The 16,583-nt window shown below is 42.5% G+C and overlaps 1 protein-coding gene across 5 annotated transcripts; it reads left to right on the forward strand.

Moving 5' to 3' along the window:
- Positions 1–754: 754 nt before the first annotated feature.
- Positions 755–16,583, forward strand: phc2a (polyhomeotic homolog 2a (Drosophila)). 5 transcript variants are annotated; one of them, XM_047356336.1, is made up of 8 exons: positions 755–1,440; positions 5,311–5,455; positions 5,548–5,756; positions 6,160–6,238; positions 6,885–6,996; positions 8,733–8,856; positions 9,420–9,642; positions 14,184–16,583. In XM_047356336.1, the coding sequence occupies exons 3-8, from the start codon at positions 5,616–5,618 to the stop codon at positions 14,336–14,338; spliced, it is 834 nt and encodes a 277-aa protein (XP_047212292.1). In that variant the 5' UTR covers positions 755–1,440; positions 5,311–5,455; positions 5,548–5,615; the 3' UTR covers positions 14,339–16,583. The 5 variants fall into 5 exon arrangements, with proteins under 5 accessions (XP_047212292.1, XP_047214543.1, XP_047213078.1 ...); XM_047358587.1 differs by having other exon boundaries at positions 755–1,271; XM_047357122.1 differs by lacking the exon at positions 5,311–5,455.

Consider the following 16,583-nt stretch of genomic DNA (forward strand, 5'->3'; position numbering starts at 1 on the left):
ATGTAAGCTCATTTAATTCCTAACTGAGAATGGATTCTTTTCTACACCAAAACTGTCAGCTGGTGCCAAGCTTTTACATTTTGTGGAACAGATTTCTTAAAGTAAAATTACAGCTTCTGGCCAGGCCTGCCATATTGCTAATATAGAAGACCGCTCAGATTGCCAACATGCTTTCTGTCTTTTTATTCTGACTCACTGATGAGTTGGTTGCATTATGATCTGACCTGTTCTGTATGGGTTCGGTTATCTGCTTGCCTTTAGCACTGGTTCATGGTGACACATCAAGCTCAGCAGGGTTTGGCTTGAAGCCATACCAAGTAACAGGTTTGGTGTGTCTGAGTTTGTCACAAATCCATTTGAGCATGTCTCCTGTACATGTCCTGTGTAGGTATTTGTCCTGTGGATCTGTCCTTGGTGGGTTGTGGTTTTACTTTTGGGTGTATTTGTGGAATCAAAATGACTTAACTGATGTTTAGTTATGATATAAGGAGTCTACGTGCTCTCTTAAAAGAGTTATTAAGTTTTTATTTGAAATGGATTTAGCCTACGTTTGAGTTATTTATTCATTTTGTTGACAGGATTAAGCACCAAGGGAAAATTTCACTGGTTTTGTAAAACAAGATATCATCACTTTAATAAACCTGTGCTGTTCTGTTATTCCATATCACAACAATAGAAATGTCTAGAGAAAATAAGTTCAACCATTGTTAGATGATTGTTTAGATAGATTTATTTCACATCCCTCTTGGATATTTGTCATTTCCGAACAAAACTCCCGAATTCCTAATTCTGAGCATGTTTATCGTTATCTGCTGCTCTGCTTATGAAAACGGTTTTACAGGAAAGATACAATTTCCATATACTCCATCCTTGACCCGGAAGGCTGCTTATTTGTTTGTGGTCAGATGTTCAGACAACATGTTAGTGACTCGCTTTAACACGATCAACGTAAACTTGCTGTTTGTTTCCGTCTGGAGACGTTTCCCTGCACGTCTGTGGAGTTTAATGCTGCAAATTCTTTTCAGAATAATTTCAAAGGTGGACGAAGGTCCAGCTGCACCGCCGCCTGAACACAAAGCATGCTTTTATTTTGACGTTTTCTGGCGGAAATGATGGGTGTTCACATCATTACTTGATCAGTTAGAGTTGAGTTGAAGTGGATGTTAAGACCGTGTGAAAGTGCGGCGTGGGATCGCAGAGAAGCTATGAAGCAGTTAGTAACTTTGCGGCTCCTGGTATAACCGGGGGTTCGGCTCGGCTCGGTTTACGCGGTAAGGTTCCGTGAGGGTTCTAGCTGCCTGGCCGCCGGTCTTCCTCCCAGCGTCGGGAGTGGAGCAGTTGTACAGCTTGGAGCCGCCGAACAAAGACCTTTTCTTCCCGGACCATTGTTGTCGTGTAGGGTCCCTGAAACTGATCCCGAACTGGTTTTGGACGGTTAAAGTAAGCCAACTCCAAGCTCCAGTCCCTTAGCAACAGGATCAGAAAGCTGTTTGCTGTTAGTTAGCAGCTAACTAACTAAGCTGTAGGTTTAAACAGGTCTGGATGTAACCAAGCTGAGTTCAACTAAAGTTAAAGATTCCCAGAAATTCTACTGCTTATTTATTCCCATCCTAAACTGGATCATTGCTGGATTCCTGGTTCCTGTGTTTTTATGTATTATGTTGCGCCAAAATGGATTTTAAATTTGCTTCATTTAATCTTGTTCTGCGCTTCATACTTACCCTATTAATATATAGAATAATATATATACAATGATAATAATGATACTTTTTATTTTCTTTTTTGTATCGACTGGACCTATGTCTCCTGAAGAGCTGAAACTCGCATATTTCACTGCAAGATTGTAGAAAAAGTCAATTTAGTTTAGAAAGTGTCAATTTACAGTTTTCAATCCCCGAGTTTAGAAATCAGGTTTTTTTTTTTGCCTGAATAATTTCCTGGACTGAATGAAAATGAGTTTAAAAAGCTGCTAAAGTTCAAAGACAAACTTTGACTCATAGTGATCCAGGTCCTGGTTCTGCTGGAGGTTGTTCCATTCCAGGGTCGCCCGGTGCTTGCTGCTGGGGTTCTTTACACAGATCCATTTGTACCAAACAGCCTTTAAACTGGATTCTATTAGAACCAGCATCCAAAAGGAATGGATGTAGCAGAATTTAAATCTATTTGTATGATTTCATTGTATTGATGTGGTTATATATTTCTGGAAATGAACTGGTTCTGTTTGTCTTGTAAAGGACAAACAGAACCATGGATGAGATTTCTAAGACAGTTCTTAGAAGCAGAATACAAGCCATTAGGCATGACCCAATACCTTTTTATGAATTTGTATCTGTGCTCAATTCAAACATGTTTATTCAAAATAAAACTTGTCATCCGTCAGATATGAGAGTAACGTTGTGCTGTTCCTTAAAACAGTCTTAAATCTTTTAGCACACTTGTATAGATATGTTTCTGACCATTTCAAATATCTGAAATCAGGGGAATCGCTGGCTGATAAATTCAGTTCCAACTTGTTGAGTATTGCAGATATGTTTTTTTGACCAGCCTCTCACCCAGTGACTGCCAGCGATAGGCCCCAGGTCCCACTGCAAGCCTGGATGGATAAGCAGTTATAGACCATGCATGATGGGGTTTTTTCTTTTATCATGGGCTACAATGAGATTCTCAGGGTGTGATAAACTTGAGAAAAAATAACCAGGTATCACAGTATTTAAACAAAAACTTTCAACTTGTAGAGCATTATCTGTGTCATTTGGTTTAAAAATGAACTATTGTCACTGTGAACTATTCCTACGTCTGTGAAAATAATACAATTGGGTAACAAATATAGGTGAAGTACTTTCTAGATTTTGTATCGTTTTAAAGTTCTTATTGAGCAAAATAGGATCATTTTTGTTCTGCTTTTTACTGAGTAGCAATGATAACAAGCAGATATAATCTGCCGGAGCTATTTGCTTGGGTTGAGCCTACTGTCAGCTGCAGATATGCTGCTCATACAGGTCCTTCTCAAAATATTAGCATATTGTGATAAAGTTCATTATTTTCCATAATGTCATGAGGAAAATTTAACATTCATATATTTTAGATTCATTGCACACTAACTGAAATATTTCAGGTCTTTTATTGTCTTAATACGGATGATTTTAGCATACAGCTCATGAAAACCCAAAATTCCTATCTCACAAAATTAGCATATCATTAAAAGGGTCTCTAAACGAGCTATGAACCTAATCATCTGAATCAACGAGTTAACTCTAAACACCTGCAAAAGATTCCTGAGGCCTTTAAAACTCCCAGCCTGGTTCATCACTCAAAACCCCAATCATGGGTAAGACTGCCGACCTGACTGCTGTCCAGAAGGCCACTATTGACACCCTCAAGCAAGAGGGTAAGACACAGAAAGAAATTTCTGAACGAATAGGCTGTTCCCAGAGTGCTGTATCAAGGCACCTCAGTGGGAAGTCTGTGGGAAGGAAAAAGTGTGGCAGAAAACGCTGCACAACGAGAAGAGGTGACCGGACCCTGAGGAAGATTGTGGAGAAGGGCCAATTCCAGACCTTGGGGGACCTGCGGAAGCAGTGGACTGAGTCTGGAGTAGAAACATCCAGAGCCACCGTGCACAGGCGTGTGCAGGAAATGGGCTACAGGTGCCGCATTCCCCAGGTCAAGCCACTTTTGAACCAGAAACAGCGGCAGAAGCGCCTGACCTGGGCTACAGAGAAGCAGCACTGGACTGTTGCTCAGTGGTCCAAAGTACTTTTTTCGGATGAAAGCAAATTCTGCATGTCATTCTGAAATCAAGGTGCCAGAGTCTGGAGGAAGACTGGGCAGAAGGAAATGCCAAAATGCCAGAAATCCAGTGTCAAGTACCCACAGTCAGTGATGGTCTGGGGTGCTGTGTCAGCTGCTGGTGTTGGTCCACTGTGTTTTATCAAGGGCAGGGTCAATGCAGCTAACTATCAGGAGATTTTGGAGCACTTCATGCTTCCATCTGCTGAAAAGCTTTATGGAGATGAAGATTTCATTTTTCAGCACGACCTGGCACCTGCTCACAGTGCCAAAACCACTGGTAAATGGTTTACTGACCATGGTATCACTGTGCTCAATTGGCCTGCCAACTCTCCTGACCTGAACCCCGTAGAGAATCTGTGGGATATTGTGAAGAGAACGTTGAGAGACTCAAGACCCAACACTCTGGATGAGCTAAAGGCCGCTATCGAAGCATCCTGGGCCTCCATAAGACCTCAGCAGTGCCACAGGCTGATTGCCTCCATGCCACGCCGCATTGAAGCAGTCATTTCTGCAAAAGGATTCCCGACCAAGTATTGAGTGCATAACTGTATATGATTATTTGAAGGTTGATGTTTTTTGTATTAAAAACACTTTTCTTTTATTGGTCGGATAAAATATGCTAATTTTGTGAGATAGGAATTTTGGGTTTTCATGAGCTGTATGCCAAAATCATCCGTATTAAGACAATAAAAGACCTGAAATATTTCAGTTAGTGTGCAATGAATCTAAAATATTTGAATGTTAAATTTTCATCATGACATTATGGAAAATAATGAACTTTATCACAATATGCTAATATTTTGAGAAGGACCTGTAGCTTATCAGCTGCACTTTAAATTAAATAAGAGTGCTGGGTGCTCCTGTAGTTTCCACACCATGGCTCTCTGTGTTCTACACAGATCAAATAGTCCCAAAAGTGTCCCAAAAATATGTTTTGTTGGCGAGCGAGCTGTGCAAATGTCTTCTTTCAGACAGCTGATTGCTATTGATCAGCAACAAGTGGGGGAGGGCGGTGCTGTGTTACCCATTGCTTCATAAGGAAGATAAAACTCAGATTACTTTGGACCTTTCTCCAGTATTTCCTTAAAATGGCTTCAGATGATAGGAAGGGAATTACAGAAAGTGTTAGTGGTTTTGAAACCGAAAACCTTTTAAAACCTTGGTGTACGAAGATACCAGTTCATGGCTACATCTGTCCCCCTTTGCTACCTTCAGTCATCTGTAGTGCTTCTGGTTGAAGCATCAGCAGATGTTTCCTTCTGTGACTCCAAAGATCTGGTGGTGGATATGTTTTTCTCCACCTCCAGCCCTTACCAGTTGGTTGCTGGTTTTAAACTAGGCCTTTCCCAGAGAAGATTTTGTAAAATACTTCTATAAGGTATCATGATATTTTAGAATTTTTACAGGTCTGCTCTACTTCACACAAAGCCTCTGAAAGAGAGATTTCTTGGTAGAGTAGATCATGTTGGAGCAACCTGCTGTGAGACTTGGTGCTCACTGTGCTACATCCTATGTAAGGCTTCCTTCAGCACAGAGACTGCCACCCTGCTGACCATCCTCTGAGGTCTGCCTGTAGCTGTCTGATTGAATGGAGGCTGTAGTGATTTGTGTTTCTCACAGCGACACTGTGCTGCCTACTTGGTAATTGGCTGAGGATGCTCAGGTGTGTCCAAAGGGCAACATTTCTACAGGAACATAGCCTAATTCATCAGCCACCTGACATACTGACGTCGTATTGTTTCTATATTTGAACAGGCTTTCAGATCCATGCAGCTATATTTTGCTGTCGTGCTAACAGGTTCGGGGCGGCTTGTGCTCCAGTCATGACCTCTGGGAATGGGAGCACTAACAGCAGCCAGCACAGTGGAGAGAGCAAAACAGCCCAGCAGGCTATAGACACGTCCCACATCCTGACGCACCTGATTGAAGGCTTCGTCATCCAGGAAGGTGCCGAACCTTTCCCTGTGAGTACCAGATCATGTACGGATCTGTGAGAGAGTCAGTTGTAACAGTGATTCATGATTTAGAAAATAATAAAGATAGAGCCGATGCAGCTTTACACCTAAAGTCAGGCTGGTCTTTGGTTAGTTGTTTATGACCTGCAGTATGTCTTCTATTGAAGGCTGAGATGCAAGGATTTGTGGGAAGCCTTTAATTCAAGGTATCACTACTGCTATTGCTTCTGGGCATTTTACTTGTTTTGAAGCGAAAGAATGCAGTCATTTTCATCAGGTATGCAAAGATATTTGTGTTTTTACTCTCAAGAGTTTGAGCCAAGAATATAGAGAGATACAGTTTAAAAATGGAACAAGATTGACTGTACTTGTTCCTATCAATCAGTGGAATCAATGGATTTCTTTTCTGCAGGTGGAGCGTCCGTCTTTCTCCATAGACAGCCTCAGGAGACGTGCAGCAGATTCAAAGATGGATGGCCTATCTTCAAAGGGTAAAAGTTTGTCCTTGTCTTTTCATTTTTAAATCAATGGCAAAGTTAATTTGTCTTCTTAAGATTGATATTTTGCTCAAATTTAAGATCTCTTTCTGGGTTTAGTTTGTTTTCCTTCTAAACTGTATGACAATATTTCAAAAAACAAGTGGGGATAAATTCTCCAGTCCTAAAACAAAATGTGCTCACACAAAATAGTTCAACTCCAACTTTGAGTCTAGATATCCAGCAGACAAAGATGCCTAAAAAAGTCCACCTTATCCTTAAGGTTTTTGTGTTTGCTCTCTTTCCACTTTTAGATATTCAACATTTGCACCACAATACATCAACATCACCCCCGAGGCAAGGCACTCAACCCATACAGATGTGTGTAGTTGTGTATGAGTGTGCGTCTGGGTCTCTATTTCTATTCAGTCCGTTGACCAGAAAGTCTACATAAGAAACAAAAACTGATCTGCACAATGTTAGGAAAACAATGAATTGCAGTAGAGTTGTTGAAAGGTGCCATGATGATGGCGGTGGCCATGACGGTGAACAGCCCCCATTTTCTTTACCTTTCTCCTTGATTCGGACCTTTTCAGTTATGGCGAATAAATGAAAGAAACCCCCGACAGTAACTTGGTTTGCTGATTGTGTGTTCTCTCAGAGTCAAAGGTCCAGCAGGAGCCCATGTTGACCTGTGAGCTGTGTGGAAAGGTGGACTTTGCCTACATCTTCAAAAGATCCAAGAGGTTCTGTTCTACAGTGTGTGCTAAACGGTAAGTTAGATTTCTTTGTTTTCACTGGATTTCTGGGGTTTTTGCCCTGATTTATTTGTTTTTTTTAGTTTATCTAGAAAGGTCCAAAAAAAATCTCAACTTCTGGGGAGTAGTGGTCAACATTGTGTCATAAACATTCATTCTGATTTTTTAACCATTCAGAATTAGACTTCCTGCTCCAGATCAGACATTCTCCTTCTAGATGTCATGGTTCCATCAATTATGGCAAGTTATCTGGATCCTCAAGCAGCAAAGCAGCCCAAACTGTAAAGGCTTGACTTACCTTTAGGTTACACACGTATTAATAAACATCAGAAGAAAATTCATTCTTGTTCAAGAGACAGATTTTTAATCAAGAGAATCAGGAGCGTTTAAACTAATCTTCAAAGTTGTAGTAGCTACGTTTCCATTAAAAATGTGCGCAAAACTTTGTCGATATTCTGCAAATGTCAAAAAAAACACTATTGCAATGTTTTCATTAAATAAGGAATAAGGAATTAAAATCATCCGTGAATTAGTTTGTTCACGTGATAACATCATCCTCCTACTACTTCCTGTGGTCTTCATTGTCTTTTTCGCCAGTAGTAATATTCGGTTGTTGATCATGTGACTATTTCTTTCTCACCTTCTATTTCAAGAAGCAGATATTCCTTTCCCTTGGCTTTAGCTTCAGTTTAGTTAAGTTGCAACTATAAGAAGTCATTTTCAGTTAAAAGCACACACACAAACATAGACATCAGGCCGGGGACTGTCCTAGCCCCGTCCTCTTCGCCCTCTACACAACAGACCTCGGACCCAACACTGACTGCTGTGTTCTGCAGAAGTTCTCTGACGACACTGACTGATGAGGATGATGTGGACTTACACAGAACTTTGTGGACTGCTGTCAGTGAAACCACCTGGTCAATGCAGGAAAAATCAAGGAGATGGTGGTGGACAGTCTGCTGTCCCTAAACCGGTGAACATTCAGGGAATGGACCTGGGTGTTCACCTGAGCAACAGACTGGACTGGACTCACACACAGATACACCGTACAGGAAGGCTCGGAGCACACTGAACCTTCTGAGGAGACTCTGGCCCTTTGGAGTGAGAGGGGCACTTCTGAAGACCTTTTATGAATCTGGTGGCATCAGGCTTTCTGTACAGTGTGGCCTGCTGGAGCAGCATCACAGACAGGGAGAGGAGTTAGCTGACAAAGTCCTGGGCTGTCCTCTGGACTCAGTGCAGAACGTGGGTGACAGAAGGGTCCTGGCAAAAATATCCTCCATGCTGGACTATGAGTCACAGCCCCAGCAGGACGACCTGTCATCTCTGGAGAGCCGCTTCAGTGACAGATTGCTCTAGAAGCAGAGGTTCCTTAGGTCTTTCCATCATGCTGCTGTCAGGCTCTACAATAGTTAACTCTGAATCTGTTTTTACTTCTACAATGAACTCCTATTTTATATAGTGTTTATGTTTTATGTAGTCCTGTATTTAATCCTTGTTTTATATTTACGATGATTATTTAAACCATTTTCTGGTTTGTCCTTTTGTTCTGTTTGATGCTGCTCTGACTCTGCTGCTGTTTCCCCACTGTGGGACAAATTAAGGTTTCTGATGGTGATGATGATCAGAATAAAATGTTTTCTACTATATTTTAGAAACAAGACTTAAAAATGATGATCAGTGTACTTTTTTGTGTTTACTGCCAAACTTCTTTTGTTTTTTACTGCCAAACTTCTTGAATATTCCCGTAGCTACAATGTGGGATGCACAAAGAGAATGGGTCTCTTCCCAAACCGCAAAACCAGTCTGGAGAACCTGAAGAAACGAACGTTGAATGGGAACTACAAAAACACTAGTTTGGAGTCTAAAAAGAAGGTGAGGCATCTGGGGACTCATATATATATATATATATATATATATATATATATATATATATATATATATATATACATGATGAATCCAACTTTTCCAGTATGAACACCATCAAAGTGACTCATCTGGAAAACAGAATGGATTGCCTTTAAATACAGCTGCCAAAGCAAAAATCACATTAAAATTCTCAAATCATAATTTTCAGTATGTTTTCTGACAATTTCTGGTGACTAATATATAATTTATAAAATTCAGAATTTATTTGTAATATCTTTGGTCTGAAATTGTTTAACCCAAGAAGAAAAGAAGCTCTTTGCTTTAGAACAATTAGGCACCCTTCCAGTCAGTGTGGAAACAAAATGTGTAATTGATTTTATTTGAGTTAAAGGATATTTCATCTTCACATATGAGGTTTACTTTCTTGTGACAAACCCGGTCTTCTCTGAAACTGACTGCTGAGCACCAAGCTGGGAATTGAGGACAGAGACCCCTGGTTTTCATTGCCAAATGTTGGATCAGGTGATACGTGTCTGGTGATTTTCTTCTGCTCTCCTTGCTTCTGTCAGACTACTCCCTCTGCTGGTCACACTGTCCACCCTGCACAGGAGGAGTACAGTCAGTGTTCAGACCTGTCTGGCTATAAAAGAGTGCCGTCACCCCTGTCTGCTGCCCCACGGGTTCCTCCAGTGCAGGCCTCTGATCTCCCAGTGCTCCTCCACAGCTTTCTGCCCAGCGATCCAGGAGAGTGGAACATCCAGGACGTCTATGATTTCATCTCCTCCCTGCCAGGTGGGTACAGCAGTCTGGTTGCTCAATTTCAGACATGTGAATAGAAGCTTTTTTGATCCACGAGCCAAGCAGTGGTGCAGAGTACCCGGGCTTCTTGGCATCGCTGTCGAGGGTGCTGGATAGTGTCCCTTTCGGGGACTCAGTCATTCTGCTAGGGGACTTCAACACCCACGTGGGAAACGACAGTGACACCTGGAGGGGTGTGGTTGGGAGGAATGGCCTCCCCAATCTGAACCCAAGTGGTGTTTCATTATTGGACTTCTGTGCCAGTCACAGATTGTCCATAATAAACACACTGCTCAAGCATAAGGGTGTTCATCAGTGCACTTGGCACCACGACACCCTATGCAGGAGGTCGATGATCCACTTTGTAGTTGTGTCTTCGGATCTTCAGCCGCATGTCTTGGACACTTGGGTAAGGAGAGGGGCTGAGCTGTCCACCAAACACCACCTGGTGGTGAATTGGATCCGCTGGAAGATGAGGAAGCCTGATAGACCTGGCAGGCCCAAGCGTATAGTGAGGGTTTGGTGGGAACTTACATCTACAGAGGTTGGACAATGAAACTGAAACACCTGATTTTAGACCACAATCATTTATTAGTATGATGTAGGACCTCCTTTTGTGGCCAATACAGCATCAATTCGTCTTGGGAATGACATATACAAGTCCTGCACAGTGGTCAGAGGGATTTTAAGCCATTCTTCTTGCAGGATAGTGACCAGGTCACTACATGATACTGGTGGAGGAAAACGTTTCCTGACTCGCTCCTCCAAAACACCCCAAAGTGGCTCAATAATATTTAGATCTGGTGACTGTGCAGGCCATGGGAGATGTTCAACTTCACTTTCATGTTCATCAAACCAATCTTTCACCAGTCTTGCTGTGTGTATTGGTGCATTGTCATCCTGATACACGGCACCACCTTCAGGATACAATGTTTGAACCATTGGATGAACATGGTCCTCAAGAATGGTTCGGTTAGTCCTTGGCAGTGACGCGCCCATCTAGCACAAGTATTGGGCCAAGGGAATGCCATGATATGGCAGCCCAAACCATCACTGATCCACCCCCATGCTTCACTCTGGGCATGCAACAGTCTGGGTGGTACGCTTCTTTGGGGCTTCTCCACACCGTAACTCTCCTGGATGTGGGGAAAACAGTAAAGGTGGACTCATCAGAGAACAATACATGTTTCACATTGTCCACAACCCAAGATTTGCGCTCCTTGCACCATTGAAACCGACGTTTGGCATTGGCATGAGTGACCAAAGGTTTGGCTATAGCAGCCCGGCCGTGTATATTGACCCTGTGGAGCTCCTGATGGACAGTTCTGGTGGAAACAGGAGAGTTGAGGTGCACATTTAATTCTGCCGTGATTTGGGCAGCCTTGGTTTTATGTTTTTTGGATACAATCCGGGTTAGCACCTGAACATCCCTTTCAGACAGCTTCCTCTTGCGTCCACAGTTAATCCTGTTGGATGTGGTTCGTCCTTCTGGGTGGTATGCTGACATTACCCTGGATACCGTGGCTCTTGATACATCACAAAGACTTGCTGTCTTGGTCACAGATGCAATCAATGAAGACTGGCTACCAGGCTGGTCCAATTTAGCCATGAAACCTCCCACACTAAAATGACAGGTGTTTCAGTTTCATTGTCCAACACCTGTATATATATAGTCCAAGTGAAAAGGGAAGCAGTGCTGCACCAACACTGTTTATAGTGGGGTTGGGGAGCTGCTGACTTTGACTGGGAATTTTATCAGGCGGTGGAAGGAGTACTTCGAGGATCTCCTCAATCCTGCCGTCATGCCTTCCCTGGTGGAAACAGAAACTGGGGACTCAGAGTTGGACTCTTTCATCACCCAGGCTGAAGTCACCGAGGTGGTTTAAAAGGTCCATGGTGGCAGGGCTTCGAGGGTGGATGACATCCGCCCTGAGTACCTCAAGTCTCTGGATGTTGTGGGGCTGTCATGGTTGACACCTCTTCAGCACTGCATGGAAGTCGGGGACGGTGCCTCTGGATTGACACCAGTGTGGAGGGTGTGTTCCAACTACAGGGGGATCACACTCCTCAGCCTCCCTTGTAAGGCCTACCCCAGGGTATTGGAGAGGAGAGTCCTGCCGATAGTCGAACCTCGGCTTCAGGAGGAGCAGTGTGGTTTTGGTCCCCGCCGTGGAACACTGGACCAGCTCTATACCCTCTACAGGGTACTCAAGGGTTCATTGGAGTTTGCCCAACCGGTCCACATGTGTTTTGTGGACCTGGAGAAAGCATTCTACCGTGTCCCTCGTGATGCCCTGTGGGGGGTGATCCTGGAGTATGGAATCGGGGGCCCTTTATTAGGAGCCATCCGGTCCCTGTACGAGCGGAGCAGGAGTTTGGTCCGCATTGCCGACATGAAGTCAGACCTGTTCTCGGTGCATGTTGGACTCCGGCAGGGCTACCCTTGGCGTCACCGGTTCTGTTCATGACTTTAATGGACAAGATAACTAGGTGCAGCCAAGAGCCAAAGGGGGTCTGGTTTGGGGACCAGAGGATTTTGTCTCTTCTTTTTGCAGATTATGTGGTCCTGCTGGCCCCCTTGTGAAGCGGCTGTGATAAGGATCGTCCCCTCCAAGTCCGAGGCCATGGTTCCCAACCTGAAAAGGGTGGCTTGTCCTCTTCAGGTTGGAGGGGTGTTCCTGCTTCAAGTGAAGTATCTTGGGGTCTTGTTCACAAGTGAGTGGAGCGGGAGATTCACAGACGGATTGGTGCAACCGTCGCTGTAATGGCGACGCTGTACTGAGCAAAGCTCACGATTCATCAGTCGGTCTACGTTCCTACCCTCACCTATCGCCATGTACTTTGGGTCACAATCGAAAGAACGAGATCCCGGATACAAGCGGCTGAAATGAGCTTCCTCCGTAGGGTGGCCGGGCACTCCCTTAGAGATAGGGTGAGGAGCTCGGCCATCCAGGAGGAGCTCGGAGTAGAGGTGCTGCTCCTTCACACCGAGAGCAGTCAGTTGAGGTGGCTCGGGCATCTGTATTGGATGCCTCCTGGACCCCTCCCTCGGGAGGTGTTCCAGGCACATCCCACCGGGAGGAGGCCCAGGGGACACTGGAGAGACTGTCTTTCAACTGTCCTGGGAACGCCCTGGGCTCCTCCCGGAGGAGCTGGAGGAGGTGTCTGGGGAGATGGAAGTCTGGGTGTCTCTGCTGAGTCTGCTGCCCCCGCGACCTGGTTCCGGATGAAGCAGAAGACGACGAACGAATGACAAGGAATGAAAGTGATCAATATCTTGTTTTTCCTCTAGTAAGAGCAATGAATATGAGGGAAATCTTTGGACAACAATTAACTTCAGTGATTTTTTTTAAAAACAACAATTTGCTGCCTAAGTTTGAATTTATTGAAGAATTTCTTGAATATACACAGGGCCCAAATTATACATACAGGTTTAAATATATCCATACACCCCCACTAGTTTGTTAAATATTACTTTAACACCCTTCTTTATGTAGCTGTCAGCAACTTTCTGTCGTAGATCTGGCCGGGTTTTGGAACACTCTTCTTGGCAGAATGTGGGGTTCTTACGCAGCCTGGAAGTTAATCTCAGTATTTTCCAGTTCCGGATATGTACGGAAATAGAAGAAAGAAAGATGGTGGAAAAATATTTGTATTTCTGGGCTTTACTCCCAATCCCATTATCTCGATTTTCTTGTGTCTCATTTCACTTCCCACTTTTTCCCTTCTCTGTGTCCATTGATACCTCCTTGTGTTTATTTCTTCCTTTCCTGTGTCATTCCTGTAGCCTTTAAAGCCTGCAGCCTGCCCCCAGTAGAAATAGCTGCCATAAAGTCATGCTGAACCATTTATAGAAATGTAAAGGAATGCCGACTCTGGAAAGATGTTTGGAAAAGTCAGACATTTTTATATTAAAATGTGAGGAAAGCTCATATAAAGTTCATATAAAGTGGTTGGTTTTCTGACACAGACCCATCTTTTAGCAATAGTCCACATATTTTCAATAGAGAGATATTCACCAATCTGAATAACTTGCTGGTTGTGGGATCTCCAGGCCTTTCCTATTGTTTAACCTAGAGAGTGCTGTCAATAAAGAGAACATACCACCTGTAATCAAATTAAGACACCCTAAACTTTTTATATGAATGTTTGTACAAAATTATTCACACCCCTGATAGATTTAGATTTAGATTATGCCTTCCAATCAAGAGGTCTGTTTCTGGAAGAAGAAAGCTCCAGATATCCTAAACCTAAACCAGCTGGGGGTATGAGTAATTTTCAGCCTAACTGTATATATTTGATCCTGTGTTTAATTTTTATTTGACAAGATCTACAATAAACACACCTAGCATTATAATTAGTCATTTTAATAATAATAGTGGTATAATATTTCCAGTATGGATAACAGAATGACATCTTTTTCAGCTGTACATCCAAACAGAGATGAATGAAAAACACTAGACTGCTGTGATTACCATGAAGGTTTTTCTGCACAGATGTTCTGTATGGTTACTGTTGTCGATCTGTGGTCATAGGTTGTTTGGAGATTGCAGAGGAATTCCGCTCTCAGGAGATCGATGGACAGGCTCTCCTTCTGCTGAAGGAAGACCATCTCATGGGAACAATGAACATCAAACTGGGCCCAGCCCTGAAAATCTTTGCGCAGATTAGCATGCTTAAAGAGTCGTAGCTCGTCTCACACTTAAACCTCCATAACAGACAGGTCTCCTGTTACCAGACACATCAGTCTCAGGATTTGTGAACATTTATCATGACCTCAAAGACTCTCAGTATTTCTTCATCTCACCTTGGAGACTTTTCTACTACTTCAAGAACAAAGGTATTTCACTGTTGGACACTGATGTTGTCTTGTGTAGTTTTTGAGAACACACTTGGCTTTCATAGTTTGTTACCATGCTGTAAGTTCACTTCCTGCTTCAGGTCAGCAGCAGGGCTGATGTTTTCACCAAACAGACGTGACATTGTGTGCAAAGGTACAAGCTAAAAACACAACACTACAGCAGTACCTGGGTCACATGCTGCACCCATTCTTAGATTTTCACACATGACTGATAACCTATCATACATCACCTACTTTCCTATTAAACTGAGCAAAAAAATGACTGCAATATTGCTATAGTACTACTTTAGACAGGCTACCATGTACCAGTCAGCAGATGCCATTTTATGACTGGTGCCAATCTCCAGTGGGAGAGAGCTGGGGTTTTCCTTGGACAGGTCACCTTCTGTCATAAGGAAACACAGAGCCACAAACGACAACCAACTATGATGACACACTCTTATACCTAAGGGCAAATAAACTGGTTTATTTGCTTCCCAGCAACTTTCCTGATCCATTTTACATTTATTTAAAAGTGACCTATTAGACTTCTGTTTTAACATTTGCAATAGGTCTATACAAAACATGTTAATTACATTTTTTGCACAAAATCATTATTGAGATAATGATCTTTAGTTTGCCCCTTATTGAGCTCCTTTCAGAATGAGCTGTTTTAGGGTTCTTTCACTTTTATGCAAATTAGCTATATCTGGCCACGCCCAGCTCTTTATACATGTGAAAACAACACTGAAAACCTATAAAGGGCAAAACATAGTCGCGTGTAAGGTGGTCGCTGACTCACAGAGGACATCCACCGGACATGTCTGCGCAAAGCTACATTTTTACGACCATGTACGTGGTGTCACCCTATAAACTGCTCGGCAGGAAAAAGCCTCCACATCTGTTTTTTTTTTTGACTTTATTTTTGTTAATAGATCATTTTACATGGGAAAAATAAACAGAAATATAACAGTGAAGATAGCAGACGGTCAATACAGGTTCACAAATATGATCAGTTGTAATGTGTAAATCAAAAGCTGAGTCACAGAGACACATTCATTTGTACATCATATTCATCTAGACTATTGGCAACCATAGGAAAAAAGATATCAGTTCTACAGGTTATAGATTAAGACATCTGCACAGGACAGAACAAGCACTTTCACTACTTTAGCTCCATATAAGATATCCAAGTTTTCTAGGACCTCTCAAATTTAGCACTTGCATATCTCAGAGAGAAGACCAGAAGCCCCATCCTATAAATCTCCCCGATGATCTCTTTCCATTCTGAAATAGATGGAGGCTCCTTAATGAGCAATTTTCTAGTTATTGCTTTTTTGCAGCAGGTTAACAGAATTTCTATTAAGTATCTGTCTTGTTTCTTTATATTCCCCAAATACAAAAAGCTGAAAGAGCAGTCCATATCTGAACCTATAATTGATCTGATTTCTTTGATCTCAAGTTTCCCCAAAACATTGAAATTGTAGGACAATCCCAGAAAATGTAAAAATGTCCAGCAGACGTTTTGCCACACATCCTCCAACAGGGTCACCAAGCTCAGGTCTGTTGGTCTGGGACCCTTTGATTTTTGGAGTGATGAAAAATCTTTGAATATTTTTCCATATAAACTCTCTCCACAGACTATTCCATTCATTAAACTACTTGAGAGGTATATCTGCCAGCAGTGACTGAAAGAGAAAGAACAGCCTAGGCAATATGTTCATCTGTACTACCTTTATTCTATTATACATGCTCATTGGTAATAGTGACCACCTGTTTAGGTCTCCTTTAATTGTTTGCTGTAATTGGAGTATAATTGTTGTCATAAATGGAAGTTAAGTCTTTAGGTATATGAACACCTAAATATTTAATTGTTCTGTCTATTTAAATTGGCATTTTCTGGAAATTATCTCTGTATATTTGTAGTTAAAGGTAAGGAAGGGTCTGTGTTTTATATAAGTTTAGTCTGTAGCCAGGATATGACCCAACTTTTTCTAGGATGGACAGGACTCTCAGTAGACCTGTCTCTGGGCAAGTGAGTGTCATAAGAATGTCCTTTTGTGTTGAGTCTCTCCAATAAAAATGCCCATTACAT

Source organism: Girardinichthys multiradiatus, chromosome 1, assembly GCF_021462225.1.
Source record: "Girardinichthys multiradiatus isolate DD_20200921_A chromosome 1, DD_fGirMul_XY1, whole genome shotgun sequence".
Lineage (NCBI taxonomy): Eukaryota > Metazoa > Chordata > Actinopteri > Cyprinodontiformes > Goodeidae > Girardinichthys > Girardinichthys multiradiatus.